Raw genomic sequence first — 25,131 nt, 5'->3', positions numbered from 1 at the left:
AGCAATAACAAACAGGAGTGCCGAGATCAACGCCAAGTTTCCTCGCTCGCTCATCTCCCTACATTTGTAAACAGTTCCTGCTGGGTTTTTGTAGATATTTCTGCTGAATTTCCTCAATAACTCGTGACATCAACAGGGAACGCTGAGACTCTGAAGCAGGAGCCGAAGAAGAAGAAGATTAACGTCTACAAGCGACTGCGTGCCTTCTGGAAGAAGCACTACTCGGCCCACTACATGACCTTGGCTGTGCAGTCAAAAGGTTAGTTCAGTCTACCGCATCTCGAAATCAGGGCTGTGCATTTTTGGCCTCGTTATTCAATGAAATTGAATTGAATTCGGATAAATATGACCTTTTATATATGAAATTTAAACATTTCTTTACAAATGTGAATGTAAATTAAATATTCAAACCCCCAAAAACAATCTGCAGTTGAGCTCAAGCTTCTAGAAACTGGAAAAATCAATAAGCAATGTCACATGGCTTGAATCGATTATCTTTGCCGTCGATGCAGAATCCATATCTGCATCACGTTGAATACGCCGCAGCAGAAACGTAACCAATTATGATGAATTATATTCACTAAATGAACCAATTATAGGGGAAAAAAAAGCAATCTGTAGAATAATCAACAATCAAAACAACCATTAGTCTCCAATAAGGAAGCAGTTCATCCAAGTTCAGCCGAGTGTAGATAATGATCCCCCCCAAATCAGCACAAATTGCAATATTACTCAAAACAGCATCGCACAATATCGCACATTTTCCCAGTGCCTCGCAGCAAAATACCACGCAGCCAATTAATGACTGCATCTAAGTAAAACGATGACTCGTGTTGACATTTGTGCAGAGACGGAATCCTCCTCGTAAAACTGTTGAAATGCTCCGCATAAGTCACATTCTCTCACGTCCTAATCTGTAAACCTGTGCACCAAAAAACGACAAGCACCAGTGTTAATTAGTGTTAAAGTCTCACAGTCATCATTATTAGTTTGAGCAGCAATAATTGTGCGTAAGCATAAATAAAGGATGGCATTTAAAGGCATTGAAACGTGAATAATTATTGTTATATATATCATTTTAAAGTGTTTCTTCAACTTTTACACAGGAGCAAAAATCCATCTTTGATCATATGACATTTTTGGCATTAATTATCCATATTGATTGAAATATAAATATACTTTTGACCATATCCTTCAACTGTAGCCTCCAACTATAATCACTAACTCCTGTACACCTGATAGTAGTAGTATTGATGCTATAGGTATTGATTTGTCCACTGTAAATGAATGTGAACACTGACTTTACCCGTTTTAATTAAACTGCTATTTAGAACCTTCTATTTTAATACTGTTTACGAGGGCTGAAGCGATTCATCGGTCACTAAATTTAATTTCATCTTTCTATCAATTGCCAGGTAGCTAGCTAACTAGCATCTTTCTTTCTAGCTAGCTATCTACCTGTCTTTCTATCTACCTCGCTAGCTAGGAAGCTAGCTAATGTCGTCTTTCTATCAATTGCCAGGTAGCTAGCTAACTAGCATCTTCCTATCGGGGTCGTACCTATGTTTCCCGGGTCCTATGTTCCCCGTTTTTCCCAAAAAAGGTCCACTTTGTATGTGACAGGGGAACATAGGACCCTTTTTTTGAAAAAGGGTAGGGTTAGGATTAGGGTTAGAGAAAGGGTCCTATGTCCTAACCCACATACAAAGCGGGGAACATAGGACCCGGGGAACATAGGTACAGTCCCTTCCTATCCATCTAGCTAGCTAGTTAGCTTGTTCTTTCCTAGCTCTTTTCTGCAACTTCTCTTGGATGCATCTTACTTTTTTTGTTGGGTTTTATTCAGTTTATAAGTGAAATACAGTAAATATTACATATATTGATTAAAATTATATTTTTTAATTTTAAAAAAGGAAAATTTGTGTTATTGCAGATATTATAGCCAATTCATTGTTTCTAACACACATGAATATAAAAAGCCAATAGGTGTACGTTAAGATCACGTCGTACAGGCCATAAACGGGAGATTATATTTTATATAATCTCCCGTTTTATTTTTTTGAGTGTGTTTACAGTATATTGTTGCTCTCATAAGTCCAGAGAAATGACCTGTGTGCCGCTTCATATCCACATATATCGCCCAGCCTTACAGAAATATGGATCTGGTCTATATCGTGGTAAATATTGACTTATATTGAGTTTTCTGCAATTCATTAATACTAATGTTATAATAATAATAAGGTAAAAACAGTTGCATGGGTTTATATTTTAAAGCCTGAAGCCAACACGGCACTCCCTTTTGAAAACAAACACTCTGCTCTACATCGACTTTCTTCTTTCTTTTTTCCCTCACAGCCGAGAATTACACGTTTACATTCGGAATAATTGAGACACACTTAATAGCTAATTTGCCCTCATTTTTATTCGGTCTGTCCTTTTTAGAGAAGCTGGACACTCTGGAGGAGTGGGTGAGAGAGATCTTCAGCAAGGTGCCGAACAAGTGAGTGTATAGGAACAGGCTCTCAGTCGCCCTGTGATGAGATGCTCCAGAGATAATAGATGGGAGTCTGAATATCCTTTTTCGAGACTCCTGCGCAAATGTAAATGTCAAGCCTTCCTCCATCACCGCCTCGCGCCTCTCTCCTCACCTCAGATGTTGTTTCTCACTGATGTTCACCTGAGACGGATAAATTCTTCATGAATTTGAGATGAATTAACATTTTTGTTCACAGCTTCACGTCTGTTTTTCTTTGTGAGTCATCTCACTGGGTATTTTTCTTTAATGTGGAACCTTGCGTAACCTCCTTTATTTTGCAAGGCTTACATTGCAGCTGAAGGATTACATGCCCCCCCTGTATGGGCTGATGCAAGTTTCCTCATCTATGAGCTTATAAAGTCTCAGGTGACTTTAGCTACTTTCAGTTGGAACAAAAATTAATATTTTCCCTCAAGCTAAAAACGAATGAAATGTTGACATTGAAAAGTTTGGACGCGTAACTCTTTAATGCCTTCAAAATGACAAAATTGTGTCCCCAAAAACATTAGGAATAAGACTTTTACCGAGACATTATATGTGCTTACATGCTGACATAGCTTAAGTGATCCTAAATCATTCATCGAGGTTTGCTTCTCCTCTTGTCTGCAGCGGTTTGCCCAAGCCAGATTTCTCTGAAATGCTGGATCCCTTTGAGACGCCAGCATTCAGCAAGCTCTACAGAGGTACTGATCCATCGTACTGTTTTCATCACAAACACATCTGCTGTATTCTGTTTCTGCAAAGCAATGAAGCTCAAACACTAAATAAAAGAGGGAGGGTAGGGTAGATAACACAAAACAGAATAAAAGAATCATTCTGCCTTGCGAAATTAGTTGTTTTTCCAGGGTTTCTTTTAATCTGTGTATTGATTTCTAAATAATTTAGCCTTTTTGTGTCAAGTGTTTTAATACATGAATTTAAGAAGAAGAAATGCACCAATCGGGGCTATATTTTCATCACTGTTTCTTCTACTGTGTTTGCAGTCGTTCCTGTTGGGAAGGTTCATGCTTTAAATATCACCTGGGCGCTTCCTCCTCAGGAGAAACACTACAGGTGCGGTACATGCAGGCGATGTGATGAAATCTGACCTGTTTTATTGCTGCATTTATGCTGAAACTGTAATCCATTCATCAGATGTTTTGGGTGTCTTTTTTCCCTCCTTGTACTTCAGATTGCTGCTGCTGCTGCCGCAGTCTTAACACGGCCTTTCTTATCTGAGCTATTAATACCGTAGACTCTGGCACACACCCTTTTTCATCGTCTCGATGCTGATCTCCCGTATTTCTGGAGTTTCGTTTGATTTGTTTTTGAAAAAGTTTGATTAGTTGAGTCTTTGTTCTCCTGCCGCCAAACGTATATTTAGGTCTGCGCCGTCACTTTTCAAAAAAAAAAAATATCTTGGCATTAATGTCACTGAGTAGCAAAGAAATCACCTTTTTAATAAGCTGAACTAAATCCTGCTCAAACCAGTTATCAATTTTCGATCACTTATAGCTCTATCAAAACAATGAGCTTCTGCTCACTTCCAGATTAAGTGACTGATCCTTTTTCCCTAAAGTGTGTCATATTCCAGCTCTTTTTAAGTTGCGTACACCCCACAATGGTTGTCGCTGACCGACAGACTCCCGTCTCCTTCCCTTTCTCGCTCTCTCTCTCGGCTCATGACTGAAGATCCCGATTAGACAGCTGCTAAATCTCAGCTCCACTGAACAGCATCAGTGTCTATATCTGTCGCATGTGTCACAAACGCGACATGTCCCGTACCTGTTTTTCAAAGTAAAAGCGCTGTAGCGTTACTGTTTCCGTACTGAAGTGTCCTGACATTTAGTGGAGTGCAGAGGAGGATTTTAGAGTTTATTATTTATGGCAGTTTTTAAAAAAAACAAAAAACCCTATGTGATACTATCCAGCAGCAGCAGCGGGGTGATGAATAAAATGCAACGGAAAGGAATGAAATATAATAGATTTGAACGATTAATCACTGCATGCTTTATGGTAACTCTAAATGTCGGATAAAATTGACTGATTCGTTGATATTGATAGATATCCAGTGAATTAACCATGCTTTGTGCTGGTTGCAGAGCGAGTGCGTCAATGCTATCCCTCTTTTTACTATTATTATTCGTTTCTCCTTTTTCAAGTTCTTTCTCTTCCTCCTTTCAGAGTGAAGCCTCTCCACTACATCTCGTGGCTGATTGGCCATGAAGGCACAGGAAGCATCCTCTCAGTCCTCAGGAGGAAGTGAGTGTTATTGCCGCGTGTCTGTCTGTTTGTTTGTCTGATTTCGAGGGCCCTCCACAAACCCAGTTAAAAGGTCTTCAATTTGTTGCCCATACATGAGCTTTTTCATGCACACGAGTGTTTGAGCCCAGTCCTCAAACTCTACACTTGGCTGGCCCACTCCATGATGTGATTTCATACATTCTTATTCCCTGGATGGATGTGGTTCTACACGAGCGTTTTAGCCTCTTGATGCTAAGTGGCAAAGTGATTCACCAGAAACCTCTCTGTAGAAGCCCCCCTTTTTTACCACTGGCACCACATGCAGCGTTTGATGGAATATTCCTATTAACTGTGTTTTTTTTTGCTGCTTGCAATTGTTAAGCAACAAGGCTGAGTGTGAGGGTCCTCGGTCTCAAACCCCAGTGGAAACCAACTATTGAGTCGGTGGAGTAGTTATTTTATTGAGTTCAGAAAATCACAACATCAAGAGGGCCTTTGAAAATGGGCCAACTGTTCAGCCACTGCTGTGACTGTGGGGGAATGGCCTGTCTCTATCACATGGACTGGGGGGTGTTCTTGATCTGAAGTTCCCCATGAAATGGTTCTCAGAGTGCTCTTTAATCCCACATGTTAATGTGTTCCCCGTAAAAAAATAAAATGAAACGCAAAGCTGTGCAGGCAATCATCTTGTAGTAGATATCGATTGATGGTTACAGTAACCAATAAATGTGAATGTGATTCACTCCCTATAAAACTGTGAGGATGAGCTGCTCACTCGCCTCCGCCTTCAACCACAACTGTGGATTTGTACTAAAAACAACAATTTTTGGAATCAGGATTTATATGCTAAGCTTTTCATTGGCTGTTAAATACTATGACATTTTGGTGAATGGTAAGTAGGGCTGAACAATTAATTGAAATTTTGTCAAAATACGGCAATACAGCTTCCTGCATATTTGTTCAAGCCAAAATGTGTGTCAAAATATCATCTTAGATGAATTATTGTCTCGATCTATACACATCTTATTCTCAAAGAGCTGCACAAATATCACACATTATTCCTTTTAAATGGATGTTTTTTGAATAAAATGAGAATAATGATGTAAAAATAATATTGTGAATCATATCTGAATCACATTTCCTGTCAAAATAATCACAATTAGATATTTATTCAAAATCGTTCAGCCTTAATTTTAAGAGAAAGGATGCATTTGTCCCTGTGTGTGTGTGTGTGTGTGTGTGTGTGTGGGCTTTCTACGAGTTTTCCGGTTTCCTCCCACAGCAGGGATTAGGCAAATTGGACACCCTAAATTGACCATAGGATCGTTATTTGTCTATGTGAGGATTAAGCGTGAAAAGATGAATGAATGAATGAATGAACAGATAAACTGGATTAAAAGTGGAGAAATGCATTTTTAATTTCATCATCCACCAGATTTTCTTTTATTGTATTTAATCTTCTGCAAATCAATATTTATGTCTCCATTCCTTTACTGGTTGTTACCAAAAAATACTTATTTTTTTATGTAGTTTTCCCCATCATTGATTTCAGTACGAAAGCCTTTAGAGATTTAAAACTTGCTTGCGGTGAATTTATTTTTCTACTTTTGTGGCGATGCAGTGCAGACTTAAAGTGCCTTGGCAAAACACTGCTTGGTCCTATGGCCTGCTGCACACGAGGAGGCTGAGTGGTGCCCGTTTGATGAGGATGTTGACACTGCCCTTGACGTCTCATCAAGGGGAGGAGTGGGGGAAGTGGACCAGGCAGTGACTGCAGTTCAGTTGATGTGCACCTTAATCGCCACCATTGGCACAGAGCAATTTAGCATAAAAAAAAAACAACACAGAAAGCCAAATACCGCAAGGCCGGAGCAGCATGAGATCAGGATCACTCAGCTCAGGAAAGAGCAAAAGCAGTTCAAAAAGGCAAGAGATGAAGCCCTCACATAACCCTGAAATGACATAAGGAAGAAGCTAGACTTCCTTTGGCAAACCGAGCGGCACAGAAGAAGACGGTGTAAAACCTGATATGTCCAGTGTTGTAATTTAACAAAGTACAAATACTTTGTTACTGTACTTCAGTAGAATTTTCACATATCTGTACTTTACTTTGTTATTTATGTTTTTGACAACTTTTACTTTTACTCCACTACATTTCCTAAATAAAATGTGTACGTTTACTCCGATATATTTCCGTTTACCATCTTCGTTACTACAAAATAGTGCTTGGTGCGTTACGCATGGCGCGTTTCCATGACGACTGACCTGAAAAACAACTGTAGGCACGCTAAAGGAGCTAATGCAGCTAATGGAGCTAACTGGTAAACGGTGCCTGGACTCCCGTGTCCCGGTAATTTTTCCAGCGTTTTAGCGGTACCAGCTGTTAGCTGCAGATTTCGGCTCCAAGTGGACTTAAAGCTCCCATAGAGTGGTCCTATCGCACATATATTATACACATAACTCTACTTACATACATTAACTTGTTTTTATGGTCAAAAACTTCCTAGTCGCTGCAAACCAGCCAATCAAAATCTCTCCTCACTGAAGCTCTCTTCAGCCGCACTGTTTCAGACTGAAATCTCACCCCCAGAAGACAGAACTGTGTTGTGATTGGCCAGCCAACTCCAGCTTTCTCAACTGTCTTGTGAGTGGCCAGCTACCTGGAAGTGACGTAATTAGCACGCCAGCTCTCAGAAGCGCAGCTCCCCCCTCTGGAACAGTGGATATACTGCTACTCATCATCAAAACATTGTTTTAACAATGTTTAAAAATAGCTTACACCTTTTACGCCTTTGACACTGTCGCCTGTGAGACACCTCCACAACGGACGTTCTTCTTCTGCGGTTCAATGTACGCAACCGGATGTGCCCGGACTAGTACCCGGAGTGATACGTCACGATTCCAGGCTTTTTTTTCCAGAGTACTTGCAGAGCCCAAGAAAACAATAAAACCCAATGTTTTACAGTGGCTGAACTGTTTTTACCAAACTTTTAGGATTAATTGGAACTTCCGGTCTATGGGAGCTTTAACTTCTAACAAAGTCATTTTTCGGTAACATACTTTTACTCGAGTATCACTTCCAAGTACTTCATACAAGACTGGAAACGTCCCATGTCGGCTCCGTTTGGATATCGACGGTGTTTCTACAGACGGGTAAAAGCCGGCGTGATGTTCACTCAAAGAGTTGTCGAATCAAAGTCGGCTCAGTTCAGTTGTTTTTCTAACTAAACTTAAACGCTGCACAAACATCACAGAATTGTGTATACGGTTTCATCACTCAGGGTTTTGTATGGATTCATAAAACATTGAAGTGCATTGGGGGCAATATGTTTTCTTCACCGACAGCGAGTGAGCGAATGTGTTTTTAAAGTCTGTGTTTGTCTTCTCTGTGTAGGTGCTGGGCTATGGCTTTGTTCGGAGGAAACAGCGAAACTGGCTTTGACCAAAACAGCACGTACTCCATCTTCTCCATCTCCATCACGCTCACTGACGAAGGTTTCCAAAACTTCTACGAGGTAAGGAACACACACACACACTCTCTCTTATTTATTTGCTCGTCTGTCAAATGAATGTAATTTTAAAAGCGAAATATTGAGTCTCCGAGGAGATTAAATCAAGAAACAAGATCACCAGTCTCCATATTATAATAATAATAATAATAATAACAGCACCTCTCTCCTATTTCTGCCTGTATGTAAATTTGAGATATGTACATTGCATACTCGCCACAGATCTTATTAGGGAAGGAGATGGTGGAATCAGTTTCTATGACAACTCTCGTGTTAATAAAAAAAAAAGAAGAAGCTGCAGATAGTGATTTTACAACAGAAGTTTTCCAATCTCCAGATCTCTGGATCAAAGGGTGCTTGTGTCTTTTTTTGAATCATGGGGCAAAAGTACAGATGCAATCAAATGTCATCATCACAGTACTTTTGCTCGCTGGTGATGTGAGGGCATCAGGGCACTTTAGCAGCAGGCAGAACTCTTTTTGTTTAGTTTTTTTTGGCATTATTGAGCTATAATCCAACAATAATCTGAGCATTATTATGAGAATCAAGCGCCTTGAAGAGTCTTCAGCCTCACGGCTAAATCTGTTCTATTACAGGACGATTTGACCGGTCAGGCGACAGAGCGGTTAAGAAAGTGACAGAGCGCGAGAATACAGGCGCTAATTTAATTAGAGAGTCTTTTAACCACCACATGTGTGTGTGTATATATATATACGTGTGTGTGTGTATATATATATATATATATACGTGTGTGTGTGTGTGTGTATATATATATATATATGTGTGTGTGTGTATATATATATATATATATATATATACGTGTGTGTGTATATATATATATATACGTGTGTGTGTGTGTATATATATATATACGTGTGTGTGTGTATATATATATATACGTGTGTGTGTGTATATATATATATATACGTGTGTGTGTGTATATATATATATATACGTGTGTGTATATATATATATACATGTACGTATATATATGTGTATGTACGTGTATATATATAAAAATAGTTTCTTAAAGAGATGACGAGTTGAGGTTTTTTTATTTTCAGTATTATTTGATAATTACAGAGATGTCCTCCTGATCAGCCTTTTTTATCGACTCCTGGTGAAATCTTTTAAAGATCTGTCTGTTGCTTATATAACAGAGCTACACACAGTACACTATTCTTTTTACTCTTTAATATTCCTGACTGAAGTTTAGAGAGAAAGAAGAAGCAGAAGAGAAAAGGAGAACACACACTCCTGCTGTGAGGCTGCAGGAACTGCTGATAAAGACAGTAGAAGCATGCGGCGCTGTAGCCGAGTCTTTGTGTGTTTGTGTACGACAAAAATAGTGAAAATATGGAGTGTGTGAGTGCGTGCTGCCGTGTGTCTGACGGAGAAGACAGGACATTAATATGTGACCAATTATATCAAAACCAAATGAAGCTGTAGCCGACAGCCGTAATATCTGGAAAGGAATAAAAGATCCGGGGACATCCCTAATAATAAATTCACTTAATATGACTTGAGACATGGGGAAAGTCGGAGGAGATCCGTTGAAACAAACTATATAATGAGTTCATTTGGAACTTTCCTTCACTTATTAATGCAGCACGGACAGAACGAGTCCATCGGAATTCATCGTCACTCCCTTGTCTCCACAGTTTCCACAGAGTTGTAGATCAGTTTAAAAAAAAATGCTAATAAAGTAATTAAAAACCAACATTTGTGTTTGGCATTCAAAGGGAAAGGTTTATCTCTACATTTCCAAACAGAGTCGTGTTTGTATTTACAACAGAAGGGTCTGTTTTTAATTAGTTTGGTTTAGTTTTCTGTCAGTTTTTAATCATGGCTCTGTGTGCACAGAGGCTGCTGCTGCTGCTCGCTAATAAAGTGTTCCGTTAATTTCACAAAATGCCATCGATATAAAAAATACCAGAGGGGGATAGAACTTGACTTTTTCCTGACCCTGACACTATATTTGCATCGGGGAAGAGACTCGGACACGTGACGGAGATCACAAGCCCCTTTTGGAGTGGATTCTCCTCTGGTTGCCTGGAAACTGGTCGTGGAAAATAATCAGCTTCGTTCTCAAAATGTTTTTTTTTATATAAGGATTTGCTCAAATACACTAAAAATACAGTGAACCAACAACAAAATGGACCTTTTAAGTGCGTTAGGTTTACTGTGTCCAATGGGGTCACGTCATATACTCGCCACAGTTTATTGTACTGTCATAAAAACACATTTTGCTCAGTGCTCTTCCTATGTCTTTATTTCCATGTTAGAATCTTTAAAAGGGGCCAAATAAACACGCACGCACTTTGCTTTTTGTTAAGTAATTAAATATACTCATCACCGTTTTTCTTTTTTTCTTTTTTCTCCCTCGAGCAACGGTTACAGGGTGTTCTAAGGACTTTAATCATATAAACACAGTCGCTGTGATTGGCAGCCACTTTCTTGCTTGAGTGCAATTGTTGTGCTTTATCAACATTAACACCGCATTCCACTTAAACCCCGTCATTAATAGTGACAAGGAGGGGGTTTTATAGTCATCTTTTTTTTTCCCCCTCCACCATTTAATGAACGTGGTAATTATTTCCTTAACACGGAAAACACTTGTTGAGTAATGACGTCCAATAATTGTGTTCTCTTTTTTACTACAGGTGACTCACATGGTGTTCCAGTACCTAAAGATGCTGCAGACACTTGGACCACAGCAAAGGCAACCTCTTTTTTTTCTCTCTCTCTTCCTTACACACAGAATTGCTTTTATCCTTGAGTCTTTATGCTCTGCTTTTGTTGCATTGTAATGTAAAGCTGAAATAGACCCATTTTTGTGCCTTAATCCTGTGATTATGATGTTGGAAAAGGCTTGCGCGGCGTGAAATGGTGACAAAAACCAATCCATCTTCTATCAAGTCTTCTCTTTGCTTCCCACACACACACAATGACTCGATTTTAGAGCAACCACAAAGTGAAAAACGATGATGATAAGAATAGAATTCGGCCCAGTATCTATTATGTTTTCACGCAGAAGTTGTGACGCACGCCACACAACACTACACAACACTGGCTACCTGTGTCCTTGGCTTTTTATGAAAGGGACTAAATAACTGGGTCTCACACTAGTGATGTGAGAGTTCTCTTTTGCATCTTTAACAGTACATCACACAGATGTGTTAATGTGTTTAGTTTAGATATTTATGCCTTTTGTTATTAGGTTCCCAAACACAAATGTGCCAGGGCCAAGTAACCTATTATTATTATATCTGTGGCTTTCCGGTCATTTTTGAGGGGGATAACATGCATAAAACCTCTGGTCGTTGAAAAATGCGATAGTAGCATAGGGCAAGAACCCGTGTGTAGTCCCAGGGCTCTATAGCGCCCTCTGAAGTCAAGGTCATGGTCTGATAAAAGTGGTCGGATTGGGACGAAATTTGGTGTGTTTGTCGAGCTTACTCCAACTTTTCTTGAGGACTTTTTGGGAAATATTTGATGCTAGAGAAAGTGGCTTAGTCGCACCGATTTTAATTAGCTCCGCCCACCCAGAAGTCGGCCGTTTTGGGAAAACACAAATGGCTAGTCTACACATTTGAACAAACTCGTCCTACATTTGAGTTAATTTTAGAAGTTGAATAAGCTGAAATAGGCCAGTTTTGTGGCTTAAACCTGTGATTATGATGTTGGAAAACGTTTGCGCGGCGTGAAATGGTGCATCTTTAACAGTACATCATACAGATGTATTAATATGTTTAGTTTAGATATTTTTGCCTTTTGTTATTAGGTTCCCGAGCACAAATGTGACGGGGCCAACGGAACCTATTGTTATCCTTCAGATTATTATTATAACTGTGGCTTTCCGGTAATTTTTGAGGAGTTTAACATGCATAAAAACCTCCGGTCATTGAAGAATGTGATACTAGCATAGGGCACAAACCTGTTCGTTGCCCCAGGGCTCTATAGCGCCCTCTGAAGTCAAGGTCATGGTCAGACAAAAGTGGTCGGATTGGGACGAAATTTGGTGCGTTTGTCGGCTTACTCTAAAGTTTCTTGAGGAATTTTTGGGAAATATTTGATGCTCGAGAAAGTGGCCAAAATTGCATTAAATGTAAAATGTTAGATTTTTTCAATTGTGTTTAAGTCGCACATGGTTCCAATTTTAACCAAACTTGGTTAAAACTCTCTCTTCCAAACAAACTTCCAATGTAATAAGCTCCGCCTACCCCGAAATTGGCCGTTTTGGAAAAACAAAAATAGCTAGGCTACTCATTTGAACGTTTGAGCTAGCCGCGTCAAAACTTGATCCATGTGTTCTAGACAAGTCAATGATTATAAGTTATCAAAGGATTTTCTCTACGTCTAAAGGCGTGGCCTCAGTGCTCCGACAAAGTTGAAGTTCAAACGTCTGGAAAAGTAGTTTAAAATTCCACTTTTTGAAAGCTTTATCGTAAACAGAACTACATGAAATTTCTCCCAGTCATCGGATATGGCGAGTCATAACACATGACTGTGTGCAGTCCGAGTTAGTTTTTGTTGTGTTGCTCAAATCTCTATCTGCTTTCAGAATCTACGAAGAGATCCAGAAAATCGAAGCAAACGAGTTTCGGTATCAGGAGCAGGTATGAACTCTCTCTTTAACGTCCAAATGTCCTGTGTATCATGATGTGTTGTGACCACTAACGAGTCTGATTTCTGTTTTCTTAGAACGACCCTATAGAATACGTTGAGGACGTTTGTGAGAGCATGCATCTGTTCCCCAAAGAGGATCTCCTGACAGGAGACCAGCTGATGTTTGAGTTTGAACCAGAAGTGAGTAGTTGGTCATTCAAAAGTGGATTAATGGTGTGTTCCATTTACGTTGGACCCTCAAAGTCAGAACCAGGAGAGACGTCACCTCAGACTTGACAAATTTTCACTGAAGAAGTTGGGGGGGGGGGGGGGTACAGGAATGCAAACGTATCAGAGCGCCTTCATTTGTTATTTACGATATCGATATTTACCCTGGCATTTTTGGTCAAATGGAGCAAAGAAAATGGAAAATATTCACATTTAAGAAGCTGAAAAAAATCAGAAAGCTTGTATTAATTGTTAAAAAAAAAAAAAGGGTTTAGGCTAACCCTAACCCACAATCGATTAATCGAATAATGGTTGCAGCCCTACATTTACTATGAGGACTATGTGTACAACTGATTTAATATGAAATAAATAACAAAGAAGTGCAAGTAATGGAAAAAGCATTTCATATTTTTTAATATTGACACGAGTGGCAGCCATCTTGGAGTCTTATTTCAGGGTTCATAAGGTGGGTCAGACCTTCTGAGTTGGAAATTCGACCTGAGGAGGCGTTCTTGTTGAAACTTGCAACTTAAAACTCAAATTCCGAATGCAACTGGAAGGCTATGAGCAGCGAACGCTGGTGGATAATTGCATTTTGCACCTAAAAAATGTAGAAGTAGGGGAAACAAATTAACATTTTACTCTCCTCTTTAGTGAAAAGTTTGATTTTCTTTTTTGCCTTTTGAATTTGTTCCTGCGTAGGTGATCAATGCAGCTCTGTCCCTCCTCACCCCGGAGAGAGCCAACCTGATGCTGTTGTCACCAGAACATGAGGGCCAGTGTCCCCTCAGGGAGAAGTGGTTTGGCACACAATACAGCATGGAGGGTGAGTGTGTGTGTGTGTGTGTGTGTGTGTGTGTGTGTGTGTGTGTGTGTGTGTGTGTGTGTGTGTGTGTGGAGATCCAGGGAATACATTATTTTTTTGGAGGGGGGGATTCAGGCTAATATGAACCAGAAACAGAAAATGCCAACATTTATCTGTGCTTTTAGAGGGCAAGCATTACGGTCAACCTGTATTTAAATGTGATATTTGTAAAAAAAAAAAAAAGTACAACAATGACCTTTTGTGCATAAAATAGTTGCAGTGCAATCCCATTTTAAAACACTGCAGGGGCAATGGTTGCCAGATTACCAAAAAATGTGTTTCACACCGTGTCTACAGTCGAACTGGAGCGGTCTGTTTATGAAACGAAAAGAGCAGCGTTACAAATAACCAGCGTACCTGTGTACTGCGTATGTGTGTCTCCGTTTCTAAAGTTTAGCGTTAATTTTGAGACTCATTTTAACAATCGGTAGTCACGCGAACATGAGGCCACGCGCGTTTTTCCGGTCAGTCGTCATGGAAACGCATCATGCGTTTATGTGCGTTAAGGACCTACACCGTCACGTCTGTTCCTCTCCAAATTCAGCCATCTTTATCATAATGCAGACCTTCTTTTCCTTCCCTTTGTTTGAGACATTTTAGAGAGGAGTACTGAGGCTTTTTAGGTTCGATAAATTTCAGTATTTTTGACACGTTGTGCTGCTCACATCTTGTTTTTTGAAGTGTCAGGAGGATCAACACTGATTTAGCTGCCTGCAAATGAAAGGCTTGTTGTTCTTGTTGTCACTGAAGCCAGTCAAACTAGAACTCCCCTGACACAGCATGGTCGTTTTTATGCCTTAATATAATACATTTCTTACATAAGAGCCATTTAAATAATCATAACCAGTATTTTGTCACAGTAAAAGCCCTCGGCTCACGCTGTACCGCATATATCCATGTGTTTGCTGTTATAATAGAGGCTTTTTTCGCTCGTAGACATCCAGCCGGAGTGGACGGAGAGGTGGACACAGAATCTGGAGCTGAACAATGACCTTCACCTCCCTGCTGAGAACAAGTTCATCTGTGAGTCAGTCCATACATATTTATGTGCGGTTTCTTTAGCTAGAAATGCCACAAATATTGTGTATAACTAAAAAAAGTATTTTCTCCAATATCTTATCAAACATTTACATTGACCCAATGGACATGGTACAGTTGCAGCACAGAGTTGAGAGTTAATCCTCTTAAGCCTCATTTTAACAGGATTTGTTTCCCTTGTGTGACTGGATGATCTCGCCGTGTCTTTTCTTTCTTTTTTTTTGTTGTTGTGATTTTTAACCCTATTCAGAGCACAAATGTTTCTCCACAGCCCACCGCAGGAATAATTGTAGCCCCAATTAGTTTCTGTTTTCTGACAAGCTGCTAATGTCCTGTCTGGAGACTTGGGTTTGCGTTTAATTTTTTTTGTTTACAGTTGCTGAGTTTTCATTATTTTAGCCTCCAGTTTGACAGTGGAGGAAGTCGGGAAGGATTTTGACTATATATGATAGAAAAACAATAAACAATATGAAAGAAGTTAAAGCAATTGTCCAACTATTTTGATATAACTTCTTTCACCATCATGAAAAATGTTATGCAACAAAGCAAACTGCAGTTGAGTAAATTAATTTAAAGGTGAAAAATGGCAAATAATGATGCAATTTTGACCAATTCTGGCATCATGTTCTGTTTCAACGAAGCCACAGCACCACTCGATAAGATTCTCCGTCATCACTTATCAGCCCAGGGGTTCCTGAATCATTTATTTTAGGAGTGGGGGGGGGTCTGACATTGTTTTCTCTGCATTGACTTGACGCATGATTACCTGCAAACCTGAAACATATTGAATTGTCCAAACTCGCTCATTATTTATGAGATTGTACCAAGTGGAATAACTGTTTTTTTTTTATTGTTTGTTTATGTGCATTTCTGCTCAGCCACCGACTTCACCCTGAAGCCCTCTGACTTCCCAGACACCGAGTACCCGGTGCGGTTAGCCAGCAGCGACAAGGGCGACCTGTGGTACAGGAAGGACAACAAATTCAAAATCCCAAAAGGTGAAAAGTGTGTTTTAGTGTATATATGTTCTTGTGCGCTCATTTAACGTGCTAGATGTTTGGATAGAGACATTTAATTATCTTTTTAAAGAGGTGTTTTTGTCTTCTTTTACGCCGCAGCCTACGTCAGATTCCACTTAATCTCTCCTGTAATCCAGCAGTCTGCCAAGAAGTAAGTGGCAGGATCGGATAGAATCTTAAGCACAATAATATTTGTTTGTGTGGATAATTTTTTATATTGTTTTCTCTCTCTCTCTCGCTCTGACATCATCCTTGTCCTGCCTCCTCTTTTTTTCCAGCGTGGTGCTCTTCGACCTGCTGGTCAGCATCCTCGGTCACAACCTGGCAGAGCCGGCCTACGAGGCTGAAGTGGCCCAGCTGGAGTACAAGCTGGTGGCTGGCGAACACGGCCTGGTCGTCAAGGTCAAAGGATTTAACCACAAACTCTGTGTGAGTGATCGCATCGGATTAATGCGTTAACCCTGAAAGCTAGATCATTATTCCTGTATAGTTGCATTTAACTTGTGCTCTGCTCTGAACCTCCTTAGTATAAAGGAGCGCAGACAGTGGGGGTAGAGAGGATCGATGGTCCCACTTTACAAAAGACTTATCAGTAGCCATAATAAAGCTCTATATATGCTATCAAACTAGTCATAAATGATCATTATTGGCTCTGAAGAAAAAGGATATGCAGTCATGAGATATGTGTCGCTTCTCAGGAAATCCTTCAACCATGTTTAAATACGTGATCATTAGATTGAATCAATCACGTAAAGTCACTAACGCGACACAAAGTGTTCACACTGACGATGATGGTCGCTCTGTCTTTGATTTGTCTTCTGCGCAGCTCCTGTTCCACCTGATAATCGACAAACTGGCCGATTTCACCGCCTCCCCCGACGTCTTCAGCATGTTCACGGAGCAGCTCAAAAAGGCCTACTTCAACATCCTCATCAAGCCTGACAAGTTGAACAAGTGAGTCTTTCTCCTCCCTCCCCCGTCTTCTGATATATTTCCATCTTTCCTTGTGATTTCATCGCCGGGGCTAGGATGCCTTCTAGTGGTGAAATGTGACTCACTGTCCCTTCCCCACCCCCCCCCCCCCCCCTTTGCTCTTCCTCCTCTTGTTTCAGGGACGTCCGTTTGTTGGTCCTGGAGCACTCCCGCTGGTCCTTGGTGGAGAAGTGTCAGGCTCTGGCGGCCGGCCTCACCGTCGATGAGCTCATGGAGTTCAGCCGGCGCTTCAGGACAGAGCTGTTTGCCGAGGGTCTAGTGCAGGGCAACTTCAGCAGCACGGTGAGTGGACAGCGCCGTCGAAAACAAGCACGCAGATTGATTAACAATATAATCCGTACTTGCATCGTTTGATTTGAGCACACGGTCCCCACCTCTTATCTCTACCTGTTCATTATCCCTTTATTGTATTTCCCTCCACAGGAGTCGGCGCAGTTCCTGCAGTATGTCACAGAGTAAGTCAGCTGTCGCCCTGAATGCACTCTCTAATGAGAACACCAGCACTTTACAATCAAATAGATTTGTTTACCTCCGTGCACACGTTTCGTTTGCATTTGCTTAAGTTGTTCAAATCATGATTTCGCTCTCTTTCTCTACCGCCTTTAAAACTTTCTCACTTCCTCCTTCCTGTGTCCATATTTTATTCTCTCCTTCATCCTCCTCTCTGCCCTCTCTCTCTCATCTGCCTGACAGCAAGCTGCAGTTCTCAAAGCTGCCAGCAGAGGTGCCAGTGATGTTCAGAGTGGTTGAGCTTCCTGCCAAGCACCACATCTGTAAAGTCAAATCCCTCAACAAAGGAGACGCCAACTCTGAGGTTACAGTTTACTACCAGGTACGTAGAAGACATGCTTTTATTCAACATACGCTCTTTTATTTGCTCAATATTTACCTCACGTTTTTACTCCTCAGTCTGGTCCGAAGTCCTTAAGGGAGCACACGCTGATGGAGCTGTTAGTGGTGAGTACTTAAGTGTGTCAGTGGTTTCCCTTCACCCATGTCTTCATTTGTTTAGTCAGTCCTTCAGGTCATTCCTCCATCACCGACTGACTTATTGCTGCTGCTGCTGTTTTTCAGATGCACATGGAGGAGCCCTGCTTTGACTTCCTCCGGACCAAAGAGACTCTGGGGTGAGCTTCTCGAGTTCTGCCTACGTTTGAGCAGCTCTGACGTGGTGGAAAAATTAAAGCGATGTCACATTAATGTCCCCAATTTAACAATTTATACGCATTTATGAATAGTTTAGAAGATGCTGTAACGCAGTTAGATTCAGATTGTGATGTCTATTAATGCACAATTACATCTGATCACTGCTGTATCTGTTTGTATATGTGTGTCTATATATGTGTATATACAATATATAATGTATAAAGGACAGATATGTATGTGTGTGTATATGTATTTGTATATATACATGTATATGTCTATATATACACGTGTATGTATACATGTGCATATATGCATGTGTGTGTATGTATGTATATGCATGTATATGTATGTGTATATATGTAAATGTACATATATGCATGTCTATATATGTATGTGTATATATATGTGAATGTACATATATGTGAATGTACATATATGTATGCATGTGGCATATATGTACATTTACATATATATTATATGTAAATGTACATATATTTACATATGTGTATGTATATACATACACACACACATATATGCACACATATATATATTTGTGTATCTCCGTCCCGCTGCAGGTACCACGTCTACCCCACCTGCAGGAACACCTCGGGCGTGCTGGGTTTCTCCGTCACCGTTGAAACGCAGGCCACCAAGTTCAAGTGAGTCTTAAGACGCAATCATAACCTTTTTTTTTTTTTTTTCTTTCCCTCCCGCAAAGCAAAGCGAGATGCGATTTATCTCGAGCGTGTTCCCGAAAAACCCGAGGCATAATCTGTCTCACTGTTCACATAAATCTGAGCTACAATTTATCCAATGTGACCCTGTAACGGCGAGCGGAGCTGATGAACGACTCACAGAATCAAATACACCCCATAGCCTCTAATATCTCTCTTTCTCTTTCTTTCTTCTGAACTTTTTTGTTTTTTTTTGTTTCCCCCCTCTTAGCACAGAGCTGGTGGAGTTAAAGATTGAAGAGTTCTTGGCGTCATATGGAGACGAGCTGAACGCCCTGACTGAGGAGGCCTTTAATACTCAGGTGTGTGTGCGTGTGTCGGGAAACAAGTATAAAAGTAACTGCAAATAATTAATATCCCAAAGGTTTTATAGATGTGAAAGAAGGGTTATTTTTCTTCATATTTTCTAACTCGGTATGAGTGTGTGTGTTTGTGTGTTTGTTTGTGTGTGTGTGTACAGGTGACCGCTTTAGTCAAGCTGAAGGAATGTGAGGACACACACCTCGGGGAGGAGGTGGACAGAAACTGGGCCGAGGTGGTTACACAGCAATATGTGTTTGACAGGCTCAACAGAGAGGTGGGAACACACACGTGCACACACACACACACACACACACAGACGGCTACCTATCTTCCTACACTTGTGAGGACTAAGGCTGTAACAGTGAGTCAAATATCAAAAAACATAAAGATACGACAATGCTACACCATTTTCTATTCACAAATAAACTATATTTGTATCAGCACTTTCTGATACAAAAGCTATAAAGTGCTTTACATGGTAAATACGAATGATTGCGATATAATAAAATGTAATAAGGATGCATTTAAAACAAGCCTGCATGTGTTTTATGGAGGAAGTGTTGGGTTGTTCTCTGACTTTATCCGCGCTCTGTTTGCCATCTGTGTTGTTCTTTGCAGTTTGTTTGCCCAAATATTTTTTTTTTTTTTACATTTATTAAAATTAAACGCGCACTAAACAAACTTGAACTTTTCCGCTCCAGAGTGCTGTTCATTTCTGGCTCTCACCGCCGCCGTCGTCGGCGTCGGCTTTTGCCAGAAAACGTTATTTGCCAAATCGCTAAACTGTGAAGTGCCATCACTTGTTTGTTTAGAACTCAAAGAGCAGGAGAAAAAAAAGACATGAAAACAACCTGGCAGACGTAACACCCCGACATATTATCTTTGTGAAGAGTTACTCACTTTAGCAGATGAATAGCAGACTTTTTTTTCTTTTTTTTTTTTTTTTTTTAATTATTATCCCTTGGGAGTCAAGTTTTCCAACAACCTGTGCGATATGACTCCAATATTAACTCTCCTTTTATCTTTGGCTCAGTTCACTGCCAACTCCAGAGGGAAATATCTGTCTCTTTCTTGGCAGGTTGTGCACTGTTGATTAATGAAGTGCTTCAGTGACGGCAGTGAAAACAATAAACGAGAACGCGGCGCTGAACCAACCTTAAAAGAAGTCGACCGATAATTTGGTCGCTGCTTTGTCTGATAAGTGGTTTTATTTATGTCTTGATGTGAATGTGATTATCTGTAACATCTAGATCGACGCTCTGAAGCAGATGACCAGAGCTGAGCTCGTCTCCTGGTTCCACAAACACCAAGGACAAGGCAGCCGCAAGCTCAGCATGCATGTAAGTGTGTGTTTGAATACTTATATACTGTATTTGTATGTATGTTTGTGTATATTTATGTGTGTGTGTTTGTATATGTATGTATGTATGTATATTTGTGTATATATATGTGTGTTTATGTATATGTACATGTGTTTATGTATATACTGTATATGTGTGTATGTATACATGTGTGTATATATACATGTATGTGTTTATACACGTGTGTTTGTATACGTGTGTATATATATATATATGTATACGTGTGTGTATGTGTATATATATATATACGTGTGTGTGTGTACGTGTGTGTGTGTGAATACGTGTGTACGTGTGTATATACACGTGTGTGTGTATACGTGTGCATGTGTGTATATATTTAAGTGTGTGTGTACGTGTGTGTGTGTATGTGTGTGTACACTTGTGTGTGTACATGTGTGTATATATATACACGTGTGTGTATGTGTGTATATATACACGTGTGTGTGTATATATACACGTGTGTGTGTATATATACACGTGTGTGTGTATATATACACGCGTGTGTGCGTGCACATGTGTATATATACGTGTGTACATGTGTGTATATATACGTGTGTGTACATGTGTATATATACACGCGTGTGTACGTGTGTATATATACACGCGTGTGTACGTGTGTATATATACACGCGTGTGTACGTGTGTATATATACACGCGTGTACGTGTACATATACACGTGTGTGTACGTGTACATATACACGTGTGTGTACGTGTACATATACACGTGTGTACGTGTGTATATATACACGTGTGTGTGTATACGTGTGTACATGTGTATCTATATATATATGTGTTTAAACGTGTATATACATGTGTGTGTGTGTGTGTGTGTGTATATATGTATTAGTGTGTATATTTATATATACATTTGTGCATGTATTAACACTATGACCCCCCCCCCCCCCCCTCCCCCGTCTCCTCCAGGTGGTTGGATTTGGTGCCGAGGAACACGACGAGGAAAGCGAAAAGCAAAAATGCGGCGAAGACGCCGTTAGTGGCTCCAGCTACGGTGAGGTGTCTAAACTGACTTTCCTTCCTGCCTCACCTAAGATGGAGGGCGCCACCGCCATCATGGACATCCCTGCCTTCACTGAAGGCCTGCCTCTCTTCGCCTACCATAAGGTTCTAGAATAAACGTCCTGCCTCAGACTTGGCTCTCTTAACTGTGAGCTTCACTCTGCCTCATTAGCGATGCAGGCCCTCGATGATATGTGGAGGTGAAGGATGGTTCAAATATCTTCCGCTCTTCTCATGGCCTGGATTTCTGTCTCTAAAGCCCCTGCTGTAGTTTTTACTTAACACAGTGTGCATACACAAGTGATATTAGACTTTTTTTTCTTTTAGCCGAGTGATAATTTATTCTGTTTTCTCACTCTCTCCCTGCATCCTTACTGACTGGAAAGTCTTCAAATCACATCTTAAATTATTTGCTTCCCTGAGCTCTGCTAATGTTACTCGACTCAGTCTTCTTCCAACTGTTTGTGTTGGACCCCAGACTGAGTTTTACACCATTTGTGGTGGATTTTAAACTCTGCCATGCATCACTGTTATTATCTGACCTGGATCACGACATTGAAACTTTGCAAATAAATCAGGGAATGAATGAACGCACCCTACAAACACATGTTTCTGTTAGCTTTTCTTGCAAATGACATTGTTTTACACGGATAAAAGAAAGAAAGACGAACACTGTTGTGTTCTGCGTACTTCCTCTTTAAATAGCGACTTCACTGATGCACCTGCGATCAAAGCCGGGGTCAAACTGCGCACACGCCGTGAAGTAATTTAACTTTAATCCACTGTCTAACAAATGGAGAGAGGTCTGTGTTTGCCCCGCCGATGACTCAGTGTGGCATCAGCTGTTTAATTCATGCAGCTTTAATGTCTTTAATGTCAAGTCGCGCGTTACTCAGACTCAGGAAGAAGGCTGTGGTGGCGGCGGAAGGGGGGGATATTGTGTGTGTGTGTGTGAGTGCATGTTTGAATGTAATTAAAAACTAATCCCGAGCTCGGCAACAGCACAGTGTGTTGACAGACTAATGATACGCCCGCAAGACCAAGTCGAGTGTTTGTCTGCAGTGGCTTCACATACTGAACTGTGTGTAACCGTAATGGCAGATGTAGACAGAACCAGACTGTGTCCACAGTGCTGCATGTGCTCCTTCAGTGTCCGCCGTGAAATAAATATACTGCGGGAACAACGGCCGCCGCTGCCGACATTTTAGGACCTGGCTGCGGGGATTTGCTCTCATTAAAAGATAAGAGCATCAGCGACGTCGAGCCCGGTGCGTGATCGGACGTTTGAGTCTCTGCAGGACAGTAAAGTTCCTGTTTCTGCTCCGAGTTTATGTTTTTTAAATGAGTAAATGATGGGCTTTTATTTAACTGTTGCCACCAAAGAGCGTCCCTCACTGCTGCTTTATCTACCATCGGTCACTTGGGGGCAGTGGATTCAGGTTAAAAATCAGCTTCTCTCGTCATCCGTCAGGGTTCACTGGTAGAAAAATTGAACGTGTAACGGCTTAATTATGAAGCAGAAGGTTAGAAGGCGTGCAAAGACCAACAACCTGTTTGTTTACACTCTGTAGTCCCACCTTTTTGGGGATTTTTTTATCCAAAATGCACACATTTTAAGGCCAGTGTTTGTTGTTATTGTCCATCAAACCAAATACGTCTACAAGTCTTAAAATTGCGTCGTTGGAATGCTTTGTTTGAGTAGATTTGTTTGACTTTTTTCTTGTACATCATGCAAATAATACACTTGTGGTCATTTATAATGACATTTCCAGTGAAATTTGCCATTTTAGTGCACTTCTATTCTTTTAGAAAACAGACGTTTAGTGATAGGACCACATGGCACTCTTTACCGGAGTTTGTATGTTTTCTCCGGGTTTTCTGGCTTCCTCCCACAGTCCAAAAACATGCAGATTTGGGGATTAGGTAAATTGGACACTCCAAGTTAACCGTAGACGTGAGAGTGTGAGTGAATGGTTGTTGGTCTCTATACGTCAGCTGAGATAGTGACCCTCCTGTGGAGGATAAAGCGGTACATAATGGATGGCTAATGTAAATAATACACTTGTGGTCATTTATAATGACATTGCCAGTGAAATTTGCCATTTTAGTGCACTGCTATTCTTTTAGAAAACAGACGTTGAGAGATGGGACCACATAGCAGTTTTACCGGTTGGGACAAGGGCCTTTCTGCGTGGAGTTTGCAAGTTTTCTCCGGGTTTTCCGGCTTCCTCCCACAGTCCAAAAACATACAGATTTGGGGATTAGATAGATTAGATGCTCTAAATCAGCCAGACTGGCGATCTGATGCCTATCGTGACCCTCCTGCGGAGCATAAAGCGGTAGATCTGTGACATGGAGCCTGAACGATGTGCTGATGTTCTCATCTTAGTCTCAGTACAGACCTATCATCACGTTCTCAGTTAGCGTGGTCTTGGTTAGCGGTGTGAAGCCAAACTCTCTGAATTGCTAATAGTTCCTAATTTTGTCGTTGCATCTTCTGGACAGTGTCCAATCTGGATAAAATAATGTTGTGTATTGTTGTTGAGCGAGAGAGAGAGAGAAGTGGTTGTTTTCCTGCATTGGGAGTTTAGCAAAAAAAGAAAAACTATAAAGAAGTAAAAGTCTGCCTCCACTTTTAATGATCCTATGTGGAATACTCTTTGACAGGTTCAGAGTATATGGTCTGAACATCCAGAGCTGCAGTGCAGCAGCAGCAGCAGTCCCACAGAGTGTTCTCCGTGATGACAAACAGATCTAATTAGCTCTCAGGTTTATTGTGATCTCAGCTGTGGCTCTCCCTCTCTCTCTCTCTCTCTCTCCCTCTCTCCCTCTCTCTCTCTCCTGGTTGATCAGCTGCCTTCATCTTTTCCCTGTGGGGAATACAGGATATTAAGCAAAGGCCCGACTGTCCTACATTACACCAAAGCAGAGGAAACTGGAGCCTTGATGGACAAAACTAGCATCACAATAGAGCTACTTTTGAGCTTCTATACGTCCTCTGAACTGCGTGTACTAGTATTTGCCCGTAAAGAAATCTAGTTTTTAATCTGGCTTTGGCACTTGACTTAACGCTTAAAGACCGTTTGGCCCTTTTGTGGAAGTGCAGTGAGCATTATACTTATGATCACACATTTGTGCTTTGTTTTCATGAGGTATTTCCATTAGCAGCTACCTTATATAAGGAAGGAGGCTTTTATTGAGGAAAATAAATCAACAATCTTTTCACCTTTTTACGAGTGTGGCCAGATTTACCGCGGCGATATAATCCTCGTCTTTGTGCCTCGCCGTAACACAACACAACACTTTGGCCTGTCGCCGGCAGTAAAAGACGTCATTCTTCACGTTCAGACTCAGACGATTTCACTGTACTTTTGTCTGTTAAGGAAAAACAAAGTAAAAGGTCTCTCGTTTTTAAATTATTTATTATAGGTGCACATTTTATTGACCGGTCTCGTCACCGCTGTGCGGAAAAAGCTACGTTAAAGACGATGCCCCATCCACACTCAATACGTAGACTTTATCCACTTTTAATCTGGCGCTTTTAACTATT

General features: G+C 40.7%; 1 protein-coding gene across 1 annotated transcript in view; it reads left to right on the top strand.

Moving 5' to 3' along the window:
* LOC310929626 (nardilysin-like) overlaps positions 1–22,167 on the top strand; it is a 27,108-nt gene extending 4,941 nt beyond the window's left edge. Inside the window, exons 7-31 of the mRNA XM_083892440.1 lie at positions 137–259; positions 2,443–2,500; positions 3,146–3,219; positions 3,520–3,589; positions 4,700–4,777; positions 8,154–8,274; positions 10,932–10,990; positions 12,833–12,887; positions 12,973–13,077; positions 13,807–13,930; positions 14,906–14,992; positions 15,886–16,005; positions 16,126–16,177; positions 16,305–16,455; positions 16,853–16,980; positions 17,139–17,301; positions 17,443–17,474; positions 17,713–17,851; positions 17,929–17,976; positions 18,094–18,146; positions 18,741–18,824; positions 19,111–19,201; positions 19,360–19,476; positions 20,453–20,542; positions 21,489–22,167. Of these exons, the coding sequence (XP_083748566.1) occupies positions 137–259; positions 2,443–2,500; positions 3,146–3,219; positions 3,520–3,589; positions 4,700–4,777; positions 8,154–8,274; positions 10,932–10,990; positions 12,833–12,887; positions 12,973–13,077; positions 13,807–13,930; positions 14,906–14,992; positions 15,886–16,005; positions 16,126–16,177; positions 16,305–16,455; positions 16,853–16,980; positions 17,139–17,301; positions 17,443–17,474; positions 17,713–17,851; positions 17,929–17,976; positions 18,094–18,146; positions 18,741–18,824; positions 19,111–19,201; positions 19,360–19,476; positions 20,453–20,542; positions 21,489–21,698 (2,432 nt within the window). The 3' untranslated portion in view covers positions 21,699–22,167. The remainder of the gene's footprint in view (positions 1–136; positions 260–2,442; positions 2,501–3,145; positions 3,220–3,519; positions 3,590–4,699; positions 4,778–8,153; positions 8,275–10,931; positions 10,991–12,832; positions 12,888–12,972; positions 13,078–13,806; positions 13,931–14,905; positions 14,993–15,885; positions 16,006–16,125; positions 16,178–16,304; positions 16,456–16,852; positions 16,981–17,138; positions 17,302–17,442; positions 17,475–17,712; positions 17,852–17,928; positions 17,977–18,093; positions 18,147–18,740; positions 18,825–19,110; positions 19,202–19,359; positions 19,477–20,452; positions 20,543–21,488) is intronic.
* Positions 22,168–25,131: the final 2,964 nt, after the last annotated feature.

Source organism: Microchirus variegatus (assembly GCF_963457635.1).
Source record: "Microchirus variegatus genome assembly, chromosome: 7".
Classification (NCBI taxonomy): Eukaryota; Metazoa; Chordata; class Actinopteri; order Pleuronectiformes; family Soleidae; genus Microchirus; species Microchirus variegatus.
This window is presented reverse-complemented; position numbering and strand designations above follow the sequence as displayed.